This window comes from Prunus dulcis, chromosome 2, assembly GCF_902201215.1.
Source record: "Prunus dulcis chromosome 2, ALMONDv2, whole genome shotgun sequence".
Classification (NCBI taxonomy): Eukaryota; Viridiplantae; Streptophyta; class Magnoliopsida; order Rosales; family Rosaceae; genus Prunus; species Prunus dulcis.
This window is the reverse complement of record NC_047651.1, coordinates 12977567-12992511: the sequence shown is the minus strand read 5'-3', so window position 1 is coordinate 12992511 and position 14945 is coordinate 12977567. Positions and strand designations below refer to the sequence as shown.

Genomic DNA, 14945 nt, shown 5'->3' with positions numbered 1-14945 from the left:
CCTTCCCCTCGAGGAGATCTCTCTCCCCAAGCCGAAATATGTACAATTTCGCAGAGTTAATTGACAATTTCGGTCTCTTTTGATAACAATTCACACAAGATTTTTTTTTGGTTCTTTCTTAATAAGAAGCAAAATTTTATTAAAACAAATACATGAGTACAACCAGAATTTTACTGCAGAGGGCAGGGTGTCTTTTTTTCTGACGACCAGACCTAACAGGTACACATTAAAGCATGTAAACTGCAATACAATAACCATCCTTCATTCTAGGTTATGGCGAACCCCAACATGCAGGGGAGAACAAAACAAAAACAAACAATAGTAATTCTCTAAATTGTATAGAAACTGAAACCCGTAAGGAAGACCAAAAATGAACTTTATCCTCCAAAGTCTCCATCCCCTCTTCCCTAAGAATCCTGCCATCTCTTTCCAGCATCACATGTAAATGATGATGTCAAATCTCATTTTCTGTTTCTAGTCACTTAAATTACAGATATCCCTCAAGCACAACATTCTCACTTGAAACCTTAGGCTTCAAATTCTTCACTTCTAGTCTTTTTCTTAGACTCTTCAATGCAATAGGAAAGTTCCCACCATCATTTGCTTCCCACAGGGGCAATACTTCTATAACGATTTTTTGCAACAAATTCTTCTCAATACCGTCTTGGAGAAGCTCTTCGATATCGCCTATATTTCCTTTTAAATCCAACAAAACACTACACAATCCTTGAGAGTTACAAAATTCCAAAATAGCTTCTAAATTTATCTGATCCAACACCACCGTTTCAATACCTGTGTGAGCTCTTTCTAGTTCTACTGTTGTCTCTTTGTCTGAAAAGATTATTAGCTTACCAATTGGTTCCATGGTCAGAGCAGGGATTTGGATTGGAGAACTACTATTCCTAGCTATTATAATCTGGAGTGGTTGATTGGCTCCAGCTTCTTGGGATACTGGAATAGAGGCGTTCTCAATTATTGAGGAAGAAGAAAGAATAATTGCATCATATTCCTGTAACAATTGTGAGTAGTAACCACCAGACTTGGCAACTCCTTCTCCAAGCTGATCTAGAAAGTGTCCGTTGACTGATATAGAGTATCTGCTAATGAGAAAAAAAGGTTTAAATATGATAATGGTCAACTTCAGAGTACCAGCAAATGAACATAAAATTCTTTAGGTAACAAATGACTAGCAAATTCTAAGGAAAAGATAGCATAACATCCATTCATGAACTATCAAATCTCAACAGTCAAAGACATGAAGGCAGGATTTCCACTCATTTTAATGTTCAAAGATAGTGTTTTTATTATTGACTAATCTAAACAGAATAAATTTACCTCATAGTGACAAAAGGATTCCCTGTTAGCATACGATGGATATAAGCTTCGTTTAACCTCTTGCATGATTCTTCTTCTACACCCGTAGTAACTTCAATTCCCGCATCTCTTAATCTATCCAACCCCTTTGATGCTACGATTGGATTTGGATCCACCATTCCGACCACCACCCTTTTCACTTTGGCTTTAATTAGGGCTTCACTGCATGGTGGAGTTCTCCCATAGTGATTACATGGTTCCAAGCTCACATATGCTGTTGCATTCTCAGCCAAATCCCCGGCATCCCTCAGAGCAAAAACCTGAAACATTTGACTTGGTATAATTTTCATTAACAGATGAAGTTCATGTAAAACAGAAGAAAATTTGGCATAGATCCTCATAATGATCAAACCTATAAATTATATAAGTCTGACACACACACACACACACAAAACTTCAGATTATTTTTAGAGAATTCAACACTGCCATCTCTACAAACAACTTCTGATTATTTTCAAAAAAACCATCCATAGCGCGCACACACACACAAAACTTCAGATTATTTTTAGAGAATTCAAGACTGCCATCTCTACAAACAACTTCAGATTATTTTCAAAAAAACCATCAATAGCAAGAACTGAAATAGGAAGAGAATTCAAGAATGCCATCTCTACAAACCATTCAACTAAATGTTCCACTAGGTTGTAAAGAAAATACCAGTGGAAATTTAACAAAAATAAAGGGAAAAAAACTAGAATGAACAGAACCAAACTTGAACGAACCAGACTGTCAGTTAACTTCTACGCAACCAAAGAAAGAGTAATGTGACTGAAGATTCTAGCACAACAATTCATCACTTGCATAGACGCATTTCAGAAGGAAAATTAAAACAAAGAAAATACAAAAAGGAAAAGAAGTTTACTTCAGCATGTGGCTGGCCAGCTTTAGGGTGAAAGCCTTCACCAACAACCTTGCCATCCTTGACAATAACACAACCCACCATAGGATTTGGGCTGGTACACCCGATAGCCTTTCTTGCAAGCTCCACACATCTCCTCATATAGAAGCCGTCATCAGTATCTTCTTGCTGTGCCACTCCACACCTGACCACCACCGAACCACCATGGCTTCTCAAACCAGTTGGTGATTTGAACACCATTTTGAGCGAATTACAAAACCCAGATTTGGAATTCGGATTCAACCTCAAAATCTTGGAGGAGAGTTGCTGTGATGGTGAGACATTGGGTGGAGTGAGGGTGTAACTTGGAAGTGAAAGCCTTTGAACTTGCATTTCTTTTGTTTGTAAAACCCAGATCACAGTGTTGCAATTTAGGCAAATTTTGTAAAAGTGACTCCAACTCCCTGAGCGATTCTCGGGTTGTTTCCACTCTTTAATGCCTACATTTTCACTGTAAGAGACGAGCAGCGTAAAGATACCTTCGTTTCACTTTCTCAGAAATTGTGTTTCTGCCAAATGCAAATAAATCAAAAACAAAAGAGAAAAACTAAAACCCAGATAAACAACATCTTTATGGAGTAGTAGCCTGTCAGAAAAAGGTTCCTGCATGAACATTTGTGCACTGACAATATCTTCTAATAATAGATAATGGTACTTGTTTTAAGAAGGCTTCTCAATCTCAACCCAATCATAACTACAAAACAATGCCTCCAAACCACAACATTAACAAAAGGAGTGTTTCTTTTCTTCTTTTTGTCCCCTAACAAAAGAGAAACTCCAATGTTCTTAAGGCAACACACTTACACATGCATTTCGTCAAACACATAACGTTCAACATAAACTGTCAAACACACAAACAACAAAATTGGGATATGCGTACACTATATGAAGAACCCAAGACACAAAATAACACGTGCAATAAGAATTTGTGCCTGTCAAATGCAAAATCCCATTCAATGCCCACATCCAATCACTGCAGTTCATAAAATTCTAAGAGTTGCGAACAAAGTCAGCAAAGCCTTTACCAAAAATTTGAAGTGGTTGCAACTTGCAATCCTTCCCGCAACAATCAGAATTCTGTGTTCCTCACTAAAAATTTTATAAAAAAAGAAGAAAAAGAAAAAAAGATTGTTGGCAGCCAACCTGGGAATTAACGAAATGGAAAAAGAATCAGACAAGATAAGGATACGACGTGATAAAATGGTATATCCAGATTTAGAAGACTGAAAAAATGTCTGAGCCCGGGTTCGAACCGGGGACCTCTAGTGTGTGAGACTAGCGTGATAACCGACTACACCACCCAGACACCTTGCTAACAAATTTGTAATCTCATCTCTTTAACAGATGTTAGCAAAAAGAAACACTATCATACGTTTAGGGAAAAAAAAATAGTAAGGGTTTTTTTTTTTGGTTGAAAATTTGAACTCACAATACATACCAAAACATCATATATATCATAGATATAAAAAATCATATTGTATATTCATCAAAATCATTCACAATCATATATATATATATATATATATATCACATATATCAAAAATTATATTGTATCAAAAATCATATATGCATTTTAATTCATCACATCATATATATCACATATATCAAAAATCATATTGTATATTCCTTTTGTTGCAATTGTAAACATTGTGTTGGTCAATTTTTCGATATTTTCATTGAAATTTTCATATTTTTGGACCACCTATATTTCCGAAATCATCGATATTTTTGACCTTGATTTTCATATTTTGAAATTGTTGCATAATAACCTCGTCATCTATACTATTTTTCAACATATGCAACCAAACAATCATTCATCCACTAACTCAAGCTTTGATTTTCTTTTGAAAAAAAATTTCAATAACTGAAAAATATAGATGGACCAAATTTAAATAGAAACAAGTACAAACATCTTCTCAATTTATAAATAGAAACAAATTGGACAATCAATTCAATGTTCACAATTGCAACAAAAGGAATAGATAAATTGTCATAGAATATATTAAAATGCATAATAACACAATACTTTTTTGATATAATAAGTACTAAGTGGGGCCGAGGATTACTCTAGTCCCAGTGTGCCTCCGCCCCTGTCTTCATTTGGATATTGTACATTTACTTGCATTTCATTACATCTCAATAGTCTTAATAATCAAACCACCTGAGTGAGTTTGAGAGAGTAGATTAGGATATGTGAGACGCCTAGCATAAGTGCAACCAAAATCAACGTGGAAAATGGAAGACTGGTTTACTAACTTATCCTTTAGCTTAATCTAAATTATTAGATCATTTAAATGGTCTGAATAAATACCCGATATCTAAATGTAGAGGCTCAAGATAGCAATTTTTGGAGATGTTCCAATTGTATGATATTTTCTATCGATTCTGTAACATTAGAATAATCCAATTTTATTGTCATATTCTCAATAAATCAGTTGCGTGTCTTAATAATTTAAGCATTCAATTGCAAGGTATTTCCCTAATTAGTTCCAAATCTTCTCAATTTCTCCTTCATATGGTGAATTTTTTTTAATGTTTACGAACTTTGTTGTTAAAAACCGAAATCTCCATTTAGCAATAAAAATTGATCGCATGTTTTAAATGTTCAACCGTACAGTTGCATGAAAATTTATTAAAATTGATATTCTTTTTGTAATGAAAAACAGACCCACCAATCGTAGGGTTCATATTAGACCACTAATTTGAGGTTAATGATTGAAAAATCAACCATTTCTGCACAAAAAAGGTCAGCTAATTGCATTGACTTTTTTTTTTTGGGGGGTAATAATTTCATTGACATTGGTAAAATATTCAAGAAAGTTCCATATCAAATCTCACATTTTGTCCTTAATTATTGCAGTTATATTTGTAACAATCGGGGACTGCTCTGTTATGGAAAGATATCACAAAATCAAAATCATAGCAATCTTTAATTGGCCTCAAGGACCCAAAATTTTACTATAAATTTGAGATTTGAAAACCTTGTTTGTCCATATATAGCTTTGCAGTTACATTCATATCTTCATCATTATATTTCCCTAGAGTCATCATGGCTTCCAGCAAAGTCTTTGGTTTGCTTTGCTTGTCTGTGTTTCTATTGACTCATAATTCAGTGCTTGCTTCATTTGACTATGGAGATGCTCTCACCAAGTCTTTGTTGTATTATGAGGCTCAACGATCTGGAAAGTTGCCTCCAAACCAAAGGGTGCAATGGCGTGGAGATTCTGGGCTTAAAGATGGAAGTGATGCTGGTGTAAGTTAACACATAGTTTGATTCTCCCATTTGTTATAAACCATATTATCAACGACTGTCGGGCATCTACGCTACTATGTCGATGTTTTTTCTTATAGTTAATTTAGTGGTATTTCTCTTTCTAATAATATTGAGATCCCGGTTTTGAATATACTTACCTTACCATATTCATGAAAACCTAAAGTCACCTTCCATATATTTATTGACATAACAGGTTGATCTTGTGGGAGGATATTATGATGCTGGGGACAATGTCAAGTTTGGATTTCCCATGGCATTCACAATCACAATGCTTTCATGGAGTACTATAGAATTCGGGAGCAAACTTGACGCCAAGAGTGAGCTCTCAAATGCATTGGATGCCATCAAATGGGGCACTGATTATTTGATCAAGGCACACGCTGCGCCAAATGTCCTCTATGGCGAAATTGGCGATGGTGATTCTGATCATGAATGCTGGCAGAGACCCGAAGACATGACTACTCCGCGGACCACCTTTAAGATCGACGAGCAGCATCCGGGAGCTGACCTTGCTGGTGAAACCGCTGCTGCTTTGGCTGCTGCTTCCATTGCTTTCAAGGATAAAGACTCTAAGTATGCGTCTGAACTTTTGACCCATGCTAAAGAGGTAACACTGCTAGCTCTTCTACGAAATTAAACATCGTGCATTCTATTACTCTTTGTACATAATAATTCACTTGATCAAAAAGTTGACATTTATGGTCTGATAACATATCATGTCAGATTTTACTTCAACGTGTAACATTCCCTAATATCTAGTGATCATTATAAGACATTTGAGATACTTAATTATTATTTTTCACTTCACAAATGTCATATCTTTTATGCAGTGCTTTTACTTTTCAAATATAATCAGTGTAACAATATCTAATGATTTATTTTACTTTTGTATCTGTTGTTTCATTATAAAAATTTGCAGCTATTCGAGTTTGCTCGTGATCACTCTGGTGTTTATCAGAATAGCATTAATGTAGCAGGGAAATTCTACTCCAGCAGTGGATATGAGGTAATTTATATATGAGAAAGGGTTTATGCAAATAACAAAGCTAATTAATCAATTAAAAAGTCGTGAACGATCAACTTATTTGTTCAAATATTTTACTAAACTCCAAATTTTGGGAATTAAATTAATGTTTATTTTTTCTTTGTGATCAGGATGAACTATTGTGGGCTGCTGCCTGGCTTCATCGTGCTACCGATGATAAAACATATCTGGATTATCTTGGTCAAGCAGGCAATACTGGTGGTGCAAGAACTGTGTTCTCTTGGGATGACAAGTTTATTGGTGCACAAGTGCTTGTTGCAAAGGTGAATATATCACAATATTTTTTTTGTCAGATAGTTTGATATGATATGCTATTAATTAGACATTATGAATCAAAATCCGAATAAATGATTGCGGTGTTCCATTTATAAATCGGGCAAGAGAACATTCCTCTATAGGCCATAGACGTCTATTGGTATATGCACTGTTAACATCTATATATTCACAGCTTGTGTTGGAGGGCAAGGTGGAGTCTTCAGGCACATGGAGCCAATACAAGAGCCAGGCTGAGCAATTCATTTGCTCTTGCATTCAGAAGGGCAACAGCAATGTGAAGAAGACCCCTGGCGGGTTGTTGTGGTTTTTGCCATGGAACAATCTTCAGTACACTTCAACTGCTGTGTTCGTCGCAACTGCTTATTCTGAATACTTGAACGCCAAGCATGCCCTCATTCAATGCCCCGGCGGCATTGTCCAGCCTAAAGATCTTATTGACTTGGCCCAATCGCAGGTATGATTATCCTTCCTTTCTACTCTATACAGTATTTATCTAGTTACAAATTGAAGTAGAACAAAATTAATTTCCAACTTATACATTCATAAACATAATTCATATAAGATTTTAATTTTTTTAAGGAATTTTTTTTGTGGATCGTCTTCCTATAATGCAGTTGTGTACGGGTTGTTTTGTTTTTTTTTTTTTGGGGTCCAGATTTTTAGGTATATTTAATTTCCAGTAATAGATCTCATTTAAAAGTCAATACGATTTGCATTTACTTTTCTACTTCCATCTAAAGAGAAATTGCATTTATTTCTTCCTTTTTGTTTTGGTATAATCTCTTTTTTTATGTACAATTATCTTCCATCATAATGAGAGGAAATCAAGCATAAAAACCAGCCCCTAATAATATGAAACATAAAAAGAAAAAAGGAATTGAGTGCTTCTATTTTGACTATATTTACTGACCACATTACTAACCACTTCTCTAATACAAATGAATCCCGATTATATTAGCATGGCCCACATATAGTATATTCTTAAGTTAACTGTATTATTTTCGTCATTTTACTAGGTGGACTATATCTTGGGTTCAAACCCCGGTGGCATAAGTTTCATGGTTGGATTTGGGACAAAATATCCAACTCAAGTGCACCACAGAGCAGCATCCATTGTCTCCATCAAGAAAGATGCAGCTCCTGTTTCATGCAAAGGTGGCTTCGACTCATGGTTCAACAACAACTCACCAAACCCTAATGTAGTGGATGGAGCAATTGTCGGAGGCCCGGACGAGAATGATGCTTACACAGATTCAAGATCAAACTACCAAATGGCTGAACCAGCAACTGTTTCCACAGCTCCACTTGTTGGCGTTCTCGCTAAACTCGCTTGAGTCAAATACATACGACTAAAATTTTGTGTGTCTGTATATATATGCCCAAGTAAAAGACTGAAACAGACGCATCTTATATTTATGCCACATTTTAGTTTAAGGTTTTAGGCTAATACTTTACACGTCAATGTAAGCCCTGTGGCTTAAATTATATCTTGTGTGGTTTATGTCCGTTACTTGTTTCCCAACATCTTAATACCGACACATATATCATGTGTCATCTCGTCTTTTCTAATAACTTACTTTATATAGAGTGGTGATTTCCCCACTCTAATTTTATCCACTTACACTCCATTTTATAACTAAAAAAGGAGTGTAAGTGGATAAAATTGGAGTGGGGAAATCATTACCCTTTATATATTGACGTTCTTAATTATTTTATTAAAAAAAAAAAAAAAAACACCTAACAAGAAACAAAACACCATGTACTTAATTATTTTTTGGCTTTTTATGACAAATAGTCTTTTTATTTTATTTTTTGGCTACAAGCTGATTAAATAGTTTATTTTTGAATAATTTCTAATACCATTGCGAACACGTAACCTCTAGATTCATCCAAAATAATTAATAAGGACTTATTGATTGATTCTAATAGGACTGAAATGAGAACTTCTGAAAAGTTGAGTAACAACCTGTGATAAAAAAATTTGGGTTGGGAAGTATGAAAAAAGAAAAATATGAGAAAATGACATTAATAAAATCTTGGGCTCTTTAGTTTTAACCCATAAAAAACTTAACTAATTTGGAAGAAAGATAATTAATTTTGCTTAATTAATATAAAACCAAAGCCACCTAATTTTACCAAAAGGACATCCAACAACCCTAAAATTACTTCATGTGCCATTGTAGAATTGTACCAGAAGGGTAAAATTGTCTTATCAGTTGTTATTTTTTATCTGGCCCAACGAATCTGGGCCTCTCTTTGGGCTAATCCAAAATAGTAGTTTTTTCCTAGGTATTAAAACTAAAACCAAAATATCCAATATCGTACAAACTAATTAATAAAGTTAATTATGACTAAAACCTAATTTTTCTTAAAATCTTATATAAAACTGGAGAGGCCACAGCATAGCCGAAAGAAAGCAGACCATTCCATTTCCAAGAGAGAGAGAGAGACATTCGCATAGAGTAGCATCACTCGTTTTTCTCTCTCACTGCCCACATTCCGTACTATGCATACTCTTGCTTCTTCTCATCTTCTTCAGTATCGCCGCTTCTTCTCTGACCACTTCCCCAAAACCCATTTGCAGAAATCTACAGTTCACAGACAAAACCTCACTCAATTAGGCTCTGCCTTTGTTTCAAGGGCTTCCGTTTCATCTAATGCTCACCCAATTGAGAGGTATTTAATTTGATTTAATTTCTTGGGCATAATGAATTTTGTTCGTTTCAATGTTCATTGTTCTTTAGTGCACATATAAACTGTCAATTGGTAATTGTCTGCTATCAAAATTTATTCTGCAAAGCATAATCTGCTGGCCCTCTTGTTTTTTCTTCAAGGAAATTTGAGAATGGTCTTGTTCGTATGCATCAGCATAGGAAAATAATAATCTTGATTATTCAAATGATAGGGGTTGAGGGCAAAATGTGAATTTTTGGGAAGCATTGCAGTCCTTGTTCATAATTTATTAACATTTCGTTTTCTTTTTCCTTTCTAGCTGTTTTAGGCAAAAAGGGGTCCCTAGGTTCGTCCTTGACTTAGTAGCCTTAGATTATGATGAGCTTAATTTGAATGAATTAGTTTGAATTCCAATCTTAAAAACCAGATATGGTTGAGAATAGCCTTGTTCGTATGCATTTAATGTTTATGAAAGTCCTTCCTTTTTCTTTCTTCAGAATAATATATTGGGGTACATTGGCAAATTTCTTAGCGGAGAGGTTGCATCAGCCTTTTCCAGGGTGACTCACATGCCTCATCAATATTTAGGTAGCTGATCATAGTCTTCATAGCTAGACATCAATTGACGTGTAGTTGAAAAATGAATGATTTCAATGTTCCTTGGCCAAAATGAGTGCAGGCGATGAACAAAATGTAGACCTTTATGTGTTTAAACTGTTGTCAGCATTTGCAAACTGCATCTAAAATTGAAATGTGCTCTTCTCAACTTTAGGAAAAGTTCTGTCTGACTAAAACATCCCTTTTTTCTTTGTGGATGGTGTTGTTTAAGCAATTCAAAGGTTTTCCATCTCTGAACTCAATGTTTTTTTTTTTTCCATTTGTTATGTATGGATCTAGCACGAGTGAGACCTTGATTCAGATTTGGCATAAATGTTGCAGTGTGCTTATTGCCTAATCATATTTTGGACTCACAAAACTGATATAATTGAAGTATAACTGCAGACCCTTAAATGTGAAGTTATTTTTTGCACTATGGGGAGGCTTGGGATGTATAAAATTACATGATTGATATGGTGGATAGTTTAAGAAGTTTGATCCTTATCCTGTCTGAACAAAGATGTCCACTTCTTGCCATTCATAGGATTGTAACCCCTTCAGACTCTGCTCTTGGGTCTAAGGCATAATCCTAACTTAAAAAAGTTGTGTTTTATCTGGTCATTTTGTTATGAGCTATACTTTGCCAACTTAGACATAGACATAGCAAAAGTTGAGTATAGCTGAGACCAGAGACTAGAGAAAAGGTTGAGTGGAACAAAAGATCCAAAGCTCTTTATGATCTTTGTTAAAACTGGGTCTTCTTCGTCCTTATTTTACTATTAGCCTCTCCTGATATCATATATCATATATCATATATCCTTTATCCTTTATCCTATGTACAATAGTCATAATTGTATTGGAGATACTTGTGGATGCATTTTTTTCAAATGTCAACATAATTTACAAGAAATTTCACGGTTGCTTTATTGAGCAGTTCAAAATTTTTTAACTGTAATATATCTAAACAGAAAGGAATGTTTACTAGTACCCCAAGCAATGCTGCTCATTCTGCACCAACCACTAGACAAGCATCTTAATTTCATTTTCTTTATATTTTCATTCTTGTTTTTCTATTTCTGGCCTTAATCATCTCCCATTATGTGATGACAGAAAATCTTCTCTAGCTTTTCTCGCTCCTCTTGAAGCAATTCTATTTGATATTGATGGAACATTGTGTGATTCGGATCCGCTCCATTATTATGCTTTCCGTGAAATGCTTCAAGAAGTATACCTCTCTCTCTCTCTCTCTCTCTCTCTCTCTCTCTCTCTCATTTAGCATCTTCCAAGACTCATGCATTGGTGTACCACAGGTAGGCTTTAATGGTGGGGTTCCTATCACTGAGGAATTCTTCAGTGACAATTTAAGTGGAATGCATAATGAGAAACTTTGTAGTATCCTCTTTCCTGAGTGGGATATCCAAAGAGCAATAAATTTTTTTGAAGATAAGGAAGCCATGTTTCGAAGGTAACTTCTAAAAACTGTCACGAACTGAAGGAACTGTATGCTTCATTTCATATTGTCAGTACATAGTGCTGTGGTATTACTAATAGGGGGTTATGTTTTCTTATCAATTTTTGGAAATATGGTTTTTGACTATATACCCAATCTTAAGTGTTCCAGTATAGTTTTCTGTCAATACAAATTGTGAATGGAAAGGACCAGGGCGACGACCCTATATTTCTGAAAAACAATGCTTGATCTGTTTCATTTTCTCTTATCCATTGAGACCAGGTCTGATCTTGATTTACTAAGTGATATATGCAGATTGGCATCTGAACACTTAGAACCTGTTAAGGGCCTCCACAAGTTGCGCCAATGGATTGAAAATCAAGGCTTGAAACGGGCTGCAGTAACAAATGCTCCAAGACCAAATGGCGAGCTATTAATATCAACGGTGGAGCTCTCGAATTTTTTTGAAATTGTTGTTATTGGAGATGAATGTGATCGAGCAAAACCATTTCCTGACCCTTACTTGAAGGCTCTCCAAGCACTTCAGGTGTCACACAAGCATGCTTTCGCCTTTGAGGTTCGGCTCTCAGAATTCTGTGCTTTCCAACATTCGCAATAGCATTCTCCATGAAAATTTTGATATGCCTTGCAGTCATCTGTGTTCTGTTTTTGGTTGTTAAGGATTCTGTTTCAGGGGTGAAGGCGGGTGTAGCAGCTGGAATGCCAGTAGTGGCCTTAGGCACAAGGAATCCTGAGATATCATTGATTAATGCCGGAGCAGCCTTTGTTATTAAAGACTTTGAGGACCCAAAATTGTGGGAAGCACTGGAAGAGTTTGAGAGGAAGGCAATGTAACAACAGTTGCAACTTGAAATGGCAATCACATATGAGAATAATAAGTAGCAAAAGGTGTGAAATGGCAATCCATCGTAAATTTCAAGATAAATAGCCATTTTCTACTTCTGTTCCTGTGCAGTGCTCAGGCATTTGGACATCCCGGTGGAAATTGTTATCCTATTCTTTGTTAGTTGTAAATTTTGAGATAATACTCTTAAGGGAGACTTTGGAAAAAACCAAAGGAGAGAGAAAATTTTTAAAAGAAGCCAAAATAGACAAAATTGCCCTTATTTATTTTTTGATTTCCAAAAGAATTCTTTACATTTACAAGGAGGGCCATAACGAGAAAATTATTACGGGTGGTCCCATTTCCATTTGTTTGTTGGCAGTTGCAGCAATTATTTATAGAGCACCGATTTTACAGATGTGAAATTGATTGTTTGGAACTGGCAGGCAGCAAGGTGGGATGAGATTATATTTAGTTGCAGGTCATGGTGGTTAAAGTAAATCACAAGATAAGTTACCTGTAAAATTCACGATTTGGTCATAATTAAGATTATCACGATGAATTGTTCATTTAGTTTATATATTTTTGTTAATTTTAATTTTAATTTTTATACAAAGTGATATTGAGGAAGGGATAATCAAACTTAGAATCTTAAATGCATGTAAATATTTTAATCAGTTGGGCTATAAACTCTTTACATTTAGTTTATATATATGGGTGACATACGTACCAGGAAAATTCGTTAATCACAAAAGAATGGACAAAATAACTATTACAACCTTATCCAGAATCTAAAGTACCGAGGATATCTATCCACAATTATTCTATACACAAATTTTTTTATAATTTTTTAAAGGCTTTTTATCACAAATGGTCCTTCAGGTTTATAAAATTATCACGAATCGTCCTTCAGGTTTTTTTGTGTCACTAATAGTCCTTTAGGTTAACATCTACCCATCAAAATGGTCCTTCTGTTAGTTTCTGTCAAAACTTACGTTAAAGTCACGTGCTCAGCCTGCCGTTTGAAATGATAATCGCATCATTCCACTCAACCTTCGACCAAACCCAATTGACATAACCCTTTCCCTCCATTTCTTCATCGGGCCTTCCATTTTGGCGCTCTAAACTGCATATATAACATTTTCCCTCCATTTCATCCTCGGGGCCTTACACAATTAAGGTTTTTGGGTTTTTAATTGATAAAGCGGGTCTGCAAAAGAAATATCTGGGTTCGTAAGAGTCAAATACACATTATTCTTCTTACAAAAGTGACTAGATGGATGAGTCCGAGGAGTTCTTTCGAAAGGGGGGGAAACAGCCAAAGTATACAGGTTAGTTTTTTAATCTTTGTTAAAGTGTAAACTACAGCTTGTCTGCAAATGTGGTTGTTTTGTTTTGTTTTGTGAAACATGTGGTTGTATTTTGATTGTGCAATATTTTTAAACTTTTTATATTTGTCAATGATATCTTTATGTTTTTCAGTTTGGCTTTATCTTTGGTGTGGACCATGTTTGTTTTATTGGTTTGAGAATTGTTGAAATATGTCGTGTACTACTACTTTGTTTAATAGTAGTTGAGTTATGTATTATTTATTACTTAATTGTTAGGTCTGTTTTTACCTTATTTTTTTAGGTATGTGATGCTGATTTTAAAAATAAAAATAAAAGATAATTAAGTTAAAAGAAGGCTTTTGGCATTGATTAATTATTTCTTCTTGGCAGATCCTGATAAATTTAGTCTTGAGATTCACCATGGAGGCAAACTGATTAAAGGGGAAGGCATTGATGAATATGTAGGAGGAGAGGTTGTGTTTCTTGACCACGTAGATGGAAATAAAATGTCATGGATTGAGCTTGTGGGGATTGTAGAACAATTAGGATATGAAAGGAATGAGTTAGTTTTTTTTTTACAAGGTGGACAATGAGGATTTTAAAATCCTAGAAAATGATGAGCACGTGTTGAAGATGGTTGCAGCCATGCCTAGGAGTAGAAATATGCCTTTGTATGTAGTTAGACAACAACCAGCAAGTCAACCTTGTATGCCTATAAACACTGTTGATAACGAAATACCATTGGTGCAAGAGATTCATGTGGCCCAATCTTTGAATTGGGATGGTTTGTTTATTGATTGGAATGATGACAACCTTGATACCTTTAAAAGACAACAAGAGAATTCAAGCAGAAATCAATGGCAGCTTGGGGACCTACCTACTGAGGGGGAAAATGAGGCTTTTGAGGTACAATATGAGGGGCAAAACGACAGTGAGGTTGAAGAGGAACAAGATGAAGATGAGGAAGATCCATTGGATATGGACTTCATAGACAATGACTATGAGCAAATAGGAGAAGCTGGAGAGATTGAGATCGATAATAATATGTTTGAGGAAAATATAGATAATTTGATTGAAGAGGAGCCTGAAGAGATGGGTTTTGCAGGGGAGATTTCAGATCATGTGGAAAACTCTGAGGATTTTCATAGCAAACATGGGTACGATGAATCTGATGTGGATGATG

At 35.3% G+C, this 14945-nt stretch overlaps 3 protein-coding genes and 1 non-coding gene across 5 annotated transcripts; 2 read left to right on the top strand and 2 right to left on the bottom strand.

The window, feature by feature from the left end:
- Positions 1-226: 226 nt before the first annotated feature.
- Positions 227-3450, bottom strand: LOC117619948 (riboflavin biosynthesis protein PYRD, chloroplastic). Of its 2 annotated transcripts, none has more exons than XM_034350025.1 (4): positions 3298-3450; positions 2237-2781; positions 1336-1634; positions 227-1100 (listed from the first exon to the last, which is right to left on the bottom strand). In XM_034350025.1, the coding sequence occupies exons 2-4, from the start codon at positions 2603-2605 to the stop codon at positions 488-490; spliced, it is 1281 nt and encodes a 426-aa protein (XP_034205916.1). In that variant the 5' UTR covers positions 2606-2781; positions 3298-3450; the 3' UTR covers positions 227-487. The 2 variants fall into 2 exon arrangements, with proteins under 2 accessions (XP_034205916.1, XP_034205917.1); XM_034350026.1 differs by having other exon boundaries at positions 227-1097.
- A 54-nt stretch (positions 3451-3504) lies between these two features.
- TRNAV-CAC lies at positions 3505-3578 on the bottom strand. Its single transcript has one exon. It is a non-coding gene; the product is annotated as a tRNA-Val (tRNA).
- A 1743-nt stretch (positions 3579-5321) lies between these two features.
- LOC117618159 (endoglucanase 14-like) lies at positions 5322-8211 on the top strand. The gene is made up of 6 exons (XM_034347769.1): positions 5322-5525; positions 5740-6153; positions 6466-6552; positions 6702-6854; positions 7040-7321; positions 7884-8211. The coding sequence occupies exons 1-6, from the start codon at positions 5322-5324 to the stop codon at positions 8199-8201; spliced, it is 1458 nt and encodes a 485-aa protein (XP_034203660.1). The 3' UTR covers positions 8202-8211.
- Positions 8212-9257: 1046 nt separating this feature from the next.
- LOC117619951 (haloacid dehalogenase-like hydrolase domain-containing protein Sgpp) lies at positions 9258-12642 on the top strand. Its single transcript, XM_034350029.1, has 5 exons — positions 9258-9543; positions 11248-11362; positions 11448-11602; positions 11903-12164; positions 12269-12642. The coding sequence occupies exons 1-5, from the start codon at positions 9374-9376 to the stop codon at positions 12440-12442; spliced, it is 876 nt and encodes a 291-aa protein (XP_034205920.1). The 5' UTR covers positions 9258-9373; the 3' UTR covers positions 12443-12642.
- Positions 12643-14945: the final 2303 nt, after the last annotated feature.

What these genes read in the sequence shown, in the direction of transcription:
- LOC117619951 (XM_034350029.1), top strand. Translation starts at nt 9,374, where the DNA reads ATGCATACTCTTGCTTCTTCTCATCTTCTTCAGTATCGCCGCTTCTTC. An exon ending in AAGGAAGCCATGTTTCGAAG is followed by an intron (nt 11,603 to 11,902) that starts GTAACTTCTAAA and finishes TGATATATGCAG; the next exon opens with ATTGGCATCTGAACACTTAG. An exon ending in AGCATGCTTTCGCCTTTGAG is followed by an intron (nt 12,165 to 12,268) that starts GTTCGGCTCTCA and finishes TTGGTTGTTAAG; the next exon opens with GATTCTGTTTCAGGGGTGAA.
- LOC117618159 (XM_034347769.1), top strand. Translation starts at nt 5,322, where the DNA reads ATGGCTTCCAGCAAAGTCTTTGGTTTGCTTTGCTTGTCTGTGTTTCTA. An exon ending in AAGATGGAAGTGATGCTGGT is followed by an intron (nt 5,526 to 5,739) that starts GTAAGTTAACAC and finishes TTGACATAACAG; the next exon opens with GTTGATCTTGTGGGAGGATA. An exon ending in TTTTGACCCATGCTAAAGAG is followed by an intron (nt 6,154 to 6,465) that starts GTAACACTGCTA and finishes AAAAATTTGCAG; the next exon opens with CTATTCGAGTTTGCTCGTGA.
- LOC117619948 (XM_034350025.1), bottom strand. Translation starts at nt 2,605, where the DNA reads ATGCAAGTTCAAAGGCTTTCACTTCCAAGTTACACCCTCACTCCACCC. An exon ending in CTGGCCAGCCACATGCTGAA is followed by an intron (nt 1,635 to 2,236) that starts GTAAACTTCTTT and finishes CAAATGTTTCAG; the next exon opens with GTTTTTGCTCTGAGGGATGC. An exon ending in AATCCTTTTGTCACTATGAG is followed by an intron (nt 1,101 to 1,335) that starts GTAAATTTATTC and finishes TTTTCTCATTAG; the next exon opens with CAGATACTCTATATCAGTCA.